The following is an 11,060-nucleotide window of genomic DNA, read 5'->3' as shown; positions in this document are numbered from 1 at the left end:
TCCTCGTTCCAAGCCTACCTTCTTCTGTGTCTCGTTTCGGTCCGTTGTCTCTCTGATTATCTGAGGTTTCGTCTGTCGTCTTTGTGTCTCGTTTCGGTCCGTTGTCTCTCTGATTATCTGAGGTTTCTTCTGTCGTCTTTGTGTCTCGTTTCAGTCCGTTGTCTCTCTGGTTATGTGCGGTTTCGTCTGTCGTCTTTGTGTCTCAGTTCGGTCAGTTGTCTCTCTGGTTATGTGAGGTTTCGTCTGTCATCTTTGTGTCTCGTTTCAGTCCATTGTCTCTCTGGTTATCTGAGGTTTCGTCTGTTGTCTTTGTGTCTCAGTTCGGTCAGTTGTCTCTCTGATTATCTGAAGTTTCGTCTGTCGTCTTTGTGTCTTGTTTCGGTCTGTTGTCTCTCTGATTATCTGAGGTTTCTTCTATCGTCTTTGTGTCTCGTTTCGGTCTGTTGTCTCTCTGATTATCTGAAGTTTCTTCTGTCGTCTTTGTGTCTCGTTTCGGTCTGTTGTCTCTCTGATTATCTGAAGTTTCTTCTGTCGTCTGTTTGTCTTGGTTCCGTCCGTTGTCAGTTGTGTTTTTCTCGGTAAAGGTTCCTCACCCCACATCCTGATCAGTGGTTGGTCCAGGGCTTGGTGTTCCACTGTACAGCTGTAAATGTCTCCCAGTTTGGGGACGATCTTCAGTGTGGACAGCTGGGTGAAGGTTCTGTCTTTGTTGGGGTAGGGAACATTGAGGCTGGTTCCATCAATCACGTTCTGTCCGTTCTTAGTCCAGTGGACTTTAACAGGAGCTGGATAGAATCCGGTCACGTAGCAGATGAGGTGGTTCTCCTCACCGAGCTCCATATCATCTCTGTGGTAGACCATTGGACTGAAAGGAGCGTCTGTATGGAAAGACAGAGACACATGTAATTTACATTTACCTTAGCTAACATTTCAATTCAACTTACTCTGCTATATATATATATATATATATATATATATATATACACATAAGTTTGTGCCCCCTGATAATTTTCATGATTTTCTTTTATAAATCATTGGCTGTCTGGATCAGAAATTTCAGTTAAATATATCATATATCAGACGAACACAGTGATATTTGAGAAGTGAAATGAAGTTTATAGTATTTACAGAAATTGTATAATAATTATTTATACAAAATTGGGCAGGTGCATAAATTTGGGCACCCTTGTCATTTTACTGATTTGAATACATTTAGCACTAATTATTGGAACACACAATTGGTTTAGTAATCTCATTGACCCTTGACCTCCTTACACAGGTGAATCTAATCATGAGAAAGTGTATTTAAGGTGACCATTTGTAAATGTTTCCCCTGTTAAAGTTGAGGGTCACATGGATTCCAGTCAATATCAGCAGATTCTTGAGAACAATGTTCATGAATCAGTGACAAAGTTGAAGTTCTGTCGGGGCTGGATCTTTCAACAAGACATCGACCCTAAACACTGCTCAAAATCTACTGAGGCATTCATGCAGAGGAACAAGTACAACGTTCTGAAATGGCCATCTCAGTCCCCAGACCTGAATATTATTGAAAATCTGTGGTGTGATTTTAAGTGGCCTGTCCATGCTCAAAAACCAACAAACCTGAGATGTTTTGTAAAGAAAAATGGTCCAAAATACCTTCAACCAGAATCCAGACTCTCATTGGAAGCTGTAGGAAGCATTTAGAGCAGGGGTAGGCAACCTGTTCCAGAAAGAGCCATGAGGGTGCAGGTTTTCTTTGCAGCCACTGACTCCACCAGGTGATTTCACTGATTAACTGATTCCATCTGCTCAAAGTGATATTAATCAGTAAAATCACCTGGTGGAGTCAGTGGCTGCAAAGAAAACCTGCACCCTCATGGCTCTTTCTGGAACAGGTTGCCTACCCCTGATTTAGAGGCTGTTATTTCTACAAAAGGAGGATCTACTAAATATTGTATTTTTTCTGTTGGGGTGCCCAAATTTATGCACCTGCCTAATTTTGTTTAAATAATTATTTCTCACTTTCTGTAAATACTATAAACTTCAATTCACTTCTCAAATATCACTGTGTTTGTCTGCTATATGAGATATTTAACTGAAATTTCTGATCCAAACCACCAATGATTTATAAAGGAAAATCATGGAAATCATCAGGGGTGCACAAACTGTGTGTGTGTGTGTGTGTGTATGCCTGTTTAAAACTCACACTTTAAAAGGGACCAAGTGTGGGAGGGCTGGAGGTTTGGACCAAACCCACACCTAAATGTGCACCAACATCACGTTACATGGTGCTACATGGATCATATGTGGTGACACGAGCCACTCGAGGCTGGATGGGGCTCAAATGACAGGTCAGTCGTGGCTCATTAGAGGCTGATACATGGCACATGTCAGGTACTTAAAGGCGCCTTAGTAGCGGATACGTGACGGCTTAAAATGTGGCTCATTCTTCAAATCATCGCTGACACACCCATGCGTGGCTCATTATTCATGGCTCATTATTCGGTGGGACTGAGGCTTTAGATGCTGAAAGGGCCAGCAGGCCTTTCTCCCTGCACAGGCTGGGGGACAGCAAGCCCTCCAAGCTCATGGACAGAATGCTGCAGCTCCTGGGAGGACAGAATGCTGCAGCTCCTGGGAGGACACCAGCCCGTCTTTTTGTTCACCCACCTTCTCCTTAGAACCAAGTGACCAGGCAGGGGTCCACTTGTATCTTGTTCAGTTTGTCCTGGAGCACAAGGGGCTGGATGGTGTTGAAGGCACTAGAGAAGTCCAGGAAGAGAATCTTCACTGTGCCATTTCCCTTATCCAGGTGCGAGTGGACTTGGTGTAGCAGGTAGAGGATGGAATCCTTCACACCAACACCTGCCCAATATGCAAACTGCAGACAGTCCTGGACATGTTGCACCTGGCGTTTGAGGAAGCAGAGGAAGAGTCGCTCCAACATCTTCATCAGGTGTGAAGTGAGTGACACTGGTCGGAGGTTATTTAGCTTGCTGGGCCGATTCTTCTCAGGAAGTGGAATGATGCATGAAGTCTTCCAGAGGGTGGACACTCTTCCTAGCTGCAGGCTAAGGTTGAAGATATGTTGTAACGGTTCTCCCAGTTCAGTCACGGAGGTGTTCAGAAGATGGGGACACACTTTGTCTGGGCCTGTCACTTTCCTGGGATGAAGCTTCTTCAGCTGTCCTCTGGCCTGGTTCACAGTGATGTATGGAGGAGGTCGTGTTGAGGTGGGGAAGGAGGAGGAGGAGGGGGCTGCTGCTGTGATGTCTGGAGGGAAGGAGCAGGGATATCAGCAGTGAAGGAGAGGATGGGGTAGGGGGGTACATGGACTGGTTGAACTGGTTGAAGAAGTTAAGTTGGTTCGTCCTCTCCGTTGTCCCGTGTCTCTGGTCTTTGTGTTATGGCCTGTCATGGTTTCCTTTCAGCTCCTGCTCCACCTTTCTCCTGTAACTGGAGCTAACTACCTCATCACGCCGTGTCCCAGGACGAGCACAAGACAAAGTCCACAAGGGCTGAGCGCGAGACTTAACAAGCTAGCTACGATGACGAAAACACTAACATGTTAATATTTAAAACAACAGTGAAAACATTTGTGTTTTGTTTATGCTGGAATGTTAACGGCACGAAAACACACGTTAGCTTCATCCAAACATGCTAACTAGCATGTTAGCTGGTTTAAAAAAAACATGAAAAAAAATCATAAAGATTTAATAACAGATCTTTGAATGTCTTTACATTTATGTACATTCAGAATGTAAAATAAATAAAAGCTGTTTGTCCTGAAAAATAAAAACCTTACTAATTCAAAGTGACAAGCATCAGTGGACGTGGAGACAAACGAGCTCAAGACGAGCGTTCAACTTGGTCAAGAAGTCCGTGTTGGCTCGACTGAACCGCTTCACCTCTGAAAGAAACAAACAGAAAATTAATGAAGAAAATAAAAATTGCCAAAAACAAACATACAAAAAAAAAAAAAAAAAAAAAAAATCGCCAAAAACTTAAAACACACACACACACACCAAGAAACAAAAAATCACCACAAAACTCAAATATCTGTTTTTTTTTAAATCATAAAAATCACCGTTCTTCAAAAAAAAAAAAACAACAACTTTAAAATCACCAAAAAAAATTTAAAAACACACACACACCAAGAAACATTAAAAAAAATTTTTTTTTTAAATCACCACAACAAAACTCAAATATCTGTTTTTTTAAATCATAAAAATCACCATTCTTCTTCTTCTTCTTAAAAAAAAAAAAAAAAAAATCAAAAAAATTCCATGTTTGACCAACTTTTGCCAACATACAACATACCAACAAACAAAAACATTAAGTTGTCTTTGTCAATTTGAAACCGTTTTGTTCAGCCATTGATCAATAGATTAAGAAAAGTACATTTTTCACATAAATGACTTAATTATAAAACTCAATAAGGTTCTGAATAACAAGTTTCCTTATAAATGATATAAAAGAAGCTGCTGATATAAATTATTTAAAAGGCTTCAGACCGGATCAAACTGAACTTTGAGAATATTTTAAGGCTACACTCTCTGTGATGTGAGTACACAGCGCCCCCTGTGGCGAGGCCCCTGAATAGATGTTATTCAGCTTCATTGCTTCCTGAAACTTTGTCCAAACCTCTGCGTGTTTTTCTCTTTTTCCTCTCGCTGAGCCAGCGGACACTACGACAGAATTTAATGAGCTTAAATGTGTCAACCACGTTCTTTCACATTAAAAGTCTTCACAGTGGCATTTATGATAAAGTGCTTTTATTGTGAAGTGCATAGAGGAAGACGTGTTAACACTCTGCTCGGTAACGGTACAAATAAACCCAGTGAGTGCAGCGCCAGTGTGACATCATCAGTGTGTGAGCCACGGGGGCGTGGCCAGAGATGAGCGTTCTCACCCCCTGAGCGCCGCTCGCTACGTTTCCGGCAGGTGAGCGACAGCGAGCGACACACAAGATCACTGCTGCAGACACACCGCAGATACTGCAGGAGAGCGCCCCCACATGGTGAGTCGCACATCTGTAACACAAAGAACGACAACAAAAATAAATAACGAGAACATCACCGGAAATCAATCACATTTTAATATCGACGACGTCACATTTATGATTCTTATTACAAACTTCAACAGCTTGTTTTTATTCTCATTTTCTTTCTCAACATAAACATTTGTGATGTAACAGGAAGTGCCACTGACCAGGCTCCGCCCCTTCATGTAGATACGGATGTGACCTCTGACCCTCAGCGCTCTCTGCAGCCCCTCCCACTGACTTTCGTCCAAACCCAGCAGAGGGCGAATCAGCAGGCTGGAAAACCAAACGTGGGCCTCACCGGTGCCGTCGTCTAGCAGCAGCCTGAAGAACCGGAACCAGAAGGTTACCGGGTCTTCAGAGAACCAATCAGAACCTCACTGTGTGGGGGGTTAGGGCTAAAAGTAGGGACGCACCGATAGCACTTTATCACTTTTACCAGCCTGAGGACAAACTAAACAGTTTTTTTACTCTCCACCCTATTTTCTACCTTTTAATTAAATACGTACCGGTAACTTACACAAAAAAAAAAAAAAGAAAAGTTTTCTCCCCAAAGGTGGAACTTGTAATATTGGAGGAGCAAGCACGAGCACACACACACACACACACACACACACACACACACACACACACACACACACACACACACACACACACACACACGGTGCAAAACAGAGTGATTTTAACATTTCATTTTTTCTTTATGGTTCATGGGATAATTTCCTCGCGTTCAGACAGAATCTCCTGTTGGTTGTGGTAACTGAGCTGTTTAATGAATAAACCAGGTTCTGCCGCAAACAACTCGTGGAAGCAAGCGGAGGGCCCGAGCGGAGGGCCCGAGCGGAGGGCCCGAGCGGAGGGCCCGAGCGGCGGGCCCGAGCGGCGGGCCCGAGCGGCGGGCCCGTGCGGCGGGCCCGTGCGGCGGGCCAGAGCGGCGGGCCCGTGCGGCAGGCCCGAGCGGATGGCCTGAGCGGCGGGCCCGAGCGGCGCGCAAAGGGATTCCCCCTGCAGCAGACTGAGACGCCTGGACACCCACACCAAGGACTGAAACTCACCAACCTGATGGACAACCTTTGCCACTGAAGGCCTGATCACAGTTCTGACGGAGGAACTGTGGCGCAAAGTGCCAAAATCATGGAGGAACTTTTATTCCCACCCACACGAGGAATTAAAGTATTTTTAGATGTAAACAAACAACGTGTTTAAACTGGTTTCAAACCAGTTTGAAACTGGTCTGAGCTGTGACCTCTGAACTCGTCCACTGTCCAACCAGCTCAGTGTGGACATGGCGGGTCTTACCGGTGCTGCTGGTTCCGGTCCGGTCAGTCAGAGTGGTTCTGTCTGATGTTATATTCCAAACTCGGGAGGCTTTATGTGGATGATTATATTTTTTTCTTCAAGCTCGTATGATGATGAAGAATTCCACTGAAGTCAACAGGTAAGACTTTTTATTTACTGTCTGTGTGAGTTTACACCACGACACCAGCTTTCAGCCAATCAGTGGACAGCACTGACAGACGTTTTGATTATTGAGTAAATTACATGAAAGCCTGTAATAATCTGTAAATTAGCTGCATCATTATTAAAGCTGCAGTTTTGAAAACATATGAAAAAAGGAGCAGTTATAGTCTGGAGATTTCAGAGCGAGCATGTGAAAATCTCACATTAAGAAGCCAACGTCACACTGCTATAAAGGGTGTCGGGTCGGAGTATTGGAGACGTTTTATGAGTACGAGTAAATGAATATGGGTTCGGGCTGATACCTGATACTGGTATCAGTGCATCCCTAATTAAAAACACACAAACAAGCTAATGAAAGCTTTACTTAAAATCAGACACAAATTATAATTTGTGTCTGATTTTAAGTAAAGCTTAAAATAATTATCAGGAACAAACCCCTCCCACAGACCGAACGAGGGGGATAAAAGCCCCTCCCACAGACCGAACGAGCGGGATAAAAGCCCCTCCCACAGACCGAACGAGGGGGATAAAAGCCCCTCCCACAGACCGAACGAGGGGGATAAAAGCCCCTCCCACAGACCGAACGAGCGGGATAAAAGCCCCTCCCACAGACTAAACAAACAGGATAAAAGCCCCTCCCACACACTTATCAAGCACGATCAATTAGTTCATGTGTTCATGAAGTCTGTCCTCCAGTCAGAAGACAGAATTCAAACATGACCACTGTTCATCCTGTCATCAGTCAGATCACAGACAGTAACAGACGTACTTAGCTTCAGACTGAAACACTGCCGAGGTCGAAGGGCATCGAGAACTGGAACAAGACTAGAGAGAGAGAGAGAGAGAGAGAGAGAGAGAGGCAAATGAGGCATTTTGAAATACTTTCAAATTTAGGATTCCGAAATTCTGAAGGAAACCACTAGAGGGCGATGCAGAGTGTTTGGCTTCACGTCAGCTCTGCTGTTGATCATAAAGTTGTTAGTTTTTGACTGAGGTGTCACTGAGTGCTGCTGGGATCATCGAACTGAACACAACGTTTTGAGTTTCGTCTCATGAAATAAATCTTTGAGCATCTTTGAAGGTTGAAGTCAACAGAAATAATTCAAACTGTTGTTTCCTGACAATCACTTTCAAATCAATCAATCAATCAATAAAGATATACCAGGCACCTGTGTGTAGATAGCGCTGCAGAGCGAGCATTTCCACTGCAGCTGCAGGGAGAACACACACACCACATGACCTTTGACCCGACCCACAGTGCACCCCTCCTCTGTGCTCAGTGCCCAGCGGCCCAGCTGCATCATGGGAGGAGGAGGAGGCTGGGCGGAGCTACAAAGAACAACAGTAAACACAAACAAATTCATTTCATGTCTGCTTTATAAAAGGTCAAAGAGCTATTTTACAGTCTGTTCAGTTTGTCTTTGTTGCCGGACATATGGGGAGGGGTCACTTCATTGAGGTTAAAGGTCAAAACTTAAACTTCAAAAAGAAACTTTAAATAAAGATGAGAACTTTGTGACATCACACACAGAAATAATTTCAATGTTGATCATCACCTGGCGTCCATCACCTTGACGACAGTCAATGAACTGACCGGTAACATCTTGCAGTACACGCCCCCTGCCCTGAAACAAACCACGCCCAGGTCACATGATGCTGACTGATATCAGTCCTGTGCTTCTGCATCTGGTACCTGGATCGTCTCCGCTGGAAAGACGACAGCAGCACCGTGTTGCCAGGCAACAGGCCAGGTGGGCAGGGGGTGTGGCTTAAGTCCATATAAACCCGAATACTCCTCCCACTTTGGTCACACAAGGTCAGGCGCACACCTGCAAACACGCAACGTGTTTAAACTGTTTTCAAACCAGTTTAAAACTGGTCTGAGCTGTGACCTCTGAACTCGTCCACTGTCCAACCAGCTCAGTGTGGACATGGCGGGTCTTACCGGGGCTGGTTCCAGTCCGGTCAGTCAGAGTGGTTCTGTCTGAGATCAGACCCTGAAAACACACCACGTCTGCTGAGCTACACACACACACACACACACACACACACACACACTATTAAACAGGAAACTTTTAGTTTCTTACACATCTTCAAACTGTAGTTCTGTGGAGCTGACTCTAGAGGGTGCTACAGGTCAGAGGTCAAACCTACAGACTCAGACTGATGACATTTAAACCACAAAACAACATCAATAACACTGGGGGGGGGCAATCAATCAATTTAATCAATAAACTCACAAGGTTTATCATCATAAAAATATTAAGTGATCCTTGTGTACATACAGTGTATCCAGAAAGTATTCACAGTACTTATTACAGTAATTATGTTGTAACATAACAAAATGTGGAAAAAGTGCTGTGAATACTTTCTGGGTGCTCTGTAATTTCAGTTTAAAGACCTTATATTTATTTGTTTTATTTTTTTTAAGAAAGAGCTTTGCAATTTTAAGAAACATTCAAATATTTTACCTGCAGTCCAGAACCTCAGATACAGACATGACTGTGAGCGAGAGAGCCTGAGAGAAAGAGACGCAGTTTTTAATATTTCTAAAGGACTTCAGACTGTCCCCTGCCATTGTTGAGTCCCGGCGGCCCATCAGTCCACAGCTGGGAATCAAACCCTCTGAACATTTCACACTTTAAAACTAATTTCTGCTTGTCTGAGTTCCTCTGCTGCGTAAGGTTTTGACAAACTTATTTTCAAATTTGTGTTTCAAAATAAAAGCACTGTCCAATACAACCACAGCACAGAGTATTATTGTGAAAAGGTAACAGTGATCAGCAGACTCACGTGGCTCTGATCAGGTCATTTAGAAAAATGATAAAACTCGAAACAGATTCTATCGTTCGTGTGACAAAGAAAGAAAAGAGTCAAAATGATTTGAGATCAATAAGATGAAGAATCTACACACGACAGAACCGTCACATTAAAAACAGGCTCAGTCCAACCACTAGAGGGAGCCACAGTCCAGCACCCAGGACCAGGTCCAGGTCCAGGTCTGGAGACGTGGTGGGAGGAAGCCCACAGACATGGGGAGGACATGGACTCGAACCCCAGACCTCCTCACTGTGAGGTGACAATCTACCTGCTGACGCACCGTGCCGTCAGTGAAAGGCTCTGCAGGATCAAAGTCCACAGACGTCCCCTGAGATTGATCATTAGCTAATGCGTGCGTTAGCGTGTTACCTGCTTATACGCGGGAAGCAAAAGTGGGCGTGTCAGCGTGTGGAACCCATCCAATCAGAGTGGACTTGAAGGGTGGAGTCAGCATGGCACTCGACTCTGCTCTGCTTACAAACACCAGAGCCAATGAGAACGCTGGGATCCTGACGGAGATGCAGACACCAATCAGCTGTCAGCGTTGGCTCCTCCCCTCAGTGACATCATAGTTGAGGTGTCATGTTACCTGTGTGTTGGCGGCTACGAGCCTGTAGAAACATCCGGGCTGGAGGACAGGAAACCAGCATGCAGACACACCAGTAAACCACAGCGCCACCTGTAGACACACACTTGTCACCAGGTGCATTGTGGGACGTCACAGTGATACAGAACTTCCTTAATCGGCCGTAAAGCTCAGATGATCGCAGAAAACCCATCAGAACTAAAGAAGTGTTTCTCCTGAACACTGGCCTTTTCAGAACTGATGGAACTGATCAGCACCACGGACAGCTCATCTGAAGACACGCTGTTAACTTCCTGTGGTTAGCGGTAAACCCCGCCCAGTCCTCACCTTGTCCTTCTTCTCTCTCTCCGCCTCTCTATCCAACATTCTTCCGTTCTTCGGGTCCTGTTCCCAGATCACCACTGGACCAATCACAGCGGCTCTGACACAGAAGCACAGTGACAGCCCCGCCTCCTTATCCCTCAGACCTGCCCCACTGTTCCTCCAGGACACACCTTCTTTTTGCTCCACCCTGATCACCATGGAGACACACGGCCGGGAGGCGCTCTGTCCCTCTTCTGTCTTTCCTTTCTTCCTCTGGCTTTGAGGCTCCTCCTCCTCTTTATGATCATCACCTCCTGGCTCCTCCCTCTGTCTATGTGTAACCATGGCAACAGAGGGGCTGAGGACGTGGGCGTGGTCCAGTGAAAACTGGAGGTAAACTCTGAAGCAGAGATCAGGTTGTCATTTTAACTAAGAGGAGTGTTGTGTGCTTTGACCCGACCCCCGACCCTCTCTGGCCCCGCCCTCACCTGCAGTGTCTGTCTGTGATGTAACCGTCCTGCTGCAGGTGTCGGCACGACGGGAAATCTGATTGGATGAATCTCTCAGTTACTGTGGTAAACTGGCGACACACACCAGGCAACCTGCAACACACAAAACTTTTATCAAACGCCGACCGGCATCTGAGCATGACCTTTGACCTCTGGGGTCAGACTACCTAGCCAAGCAGTGTTGAAGGTTGCCCCTCTGACCTCCATCCTCTTCCTCACTGGTCTCCGTGACAACGCACGCCATGGCGCCCGTGTGATCCCTCAGATCGCAGCGTATGCTCACACGTCTGCGATGGAAGCGCCAAGACGCCAACCAACAGCAGGGGGCGCCGCCTGTAACACAGCAGAACTG

General features: G+C 45.3%; 1 protein-coding gene across 3 annotated transcripts; it reads right to left on the bottom strand.

The window, feature by feature from the left end:
• Positions 1-2,262: 2,262 nt before the first annotated feature.
• LOC117504649 (CST complex subunit CTC1-like) lies at positions 2,263-10,785 on the bottom strand. 3 transcript variants are annotated; one of them, XM_034164148.1, is made up of 13 exons: positions 10,688-10,785; positions 10,224-10,599; positions 9,900-9,989; positions 9,680-9,819; positions 8,962-9,008; positions 8,436-8,512; positions 8,184-8,319; positions 8,047-8,115; positions 7,660-7,819; positions 7,260-7,315; positions 5,197-5,353; positions 4,898-5,018; positions 2,264-3,895 (listed from the first exon to the last, which is right to left on the bottom strand). In XM_034164148.1, exons 5-13 carry the CDS (start codon positions 8,988-8,990, stop codon positions 3,810-3,812), a joined length of 891 nt encoding a protein of 296 aa, XP_034020039.1. In that variant the 5' UTR covers positions 8,991-9,008; positions 9,680-9,819; positions 9,900-9,989; positions 10,224-10,599; positions 10,688-10,785; the 3' UTR covers positions 2,264-3,809. The 3 variants fall into 3 exon arrangements, with proteins under 3 accessions (XP_034020037.1, XP_034020039.1, XP_034020038.1); XM_034164147.1 differs by lacking the exons at positions 9,680-9,819; positions 9,900-9,989; positions 10,224-10,599; positions 10,688-10,785 and having other exon boundaries at positions 2,264-3,258; positions 3,791-3,895; positions 8,962-9,122; XM_034164146.1 differs by lacking the exons at positions 9,680-9,819; positions 9,900-9,989; positions 10,224-10,599; positions 10,688-10,785 and having other exon boundaries at positions 2,263-3,895; positions 8,962-9,122.
• Between the last annotated feature and the right edge of the window lie 275 nt (positions 10,786-11,060).

The sequence above is a fragment of the Thalassophryne amazonica genome, chromosome 23, assembly GCF_902500255.1.
Source record: "Thalassophryne amazonica chromosome 23, fThaAma1.1, whole genome shotgun sequence".
Lineage (NCBI taxonomy): Eukaryota > Metazoa > Chordata > Actinopteri > Batrachoidiformes > Batrachoididae > Thalassophryne > Thalassophryne amazonica.
This window is presented reverse-complemented; position numbering and strand designations above follow the sequence as displayed.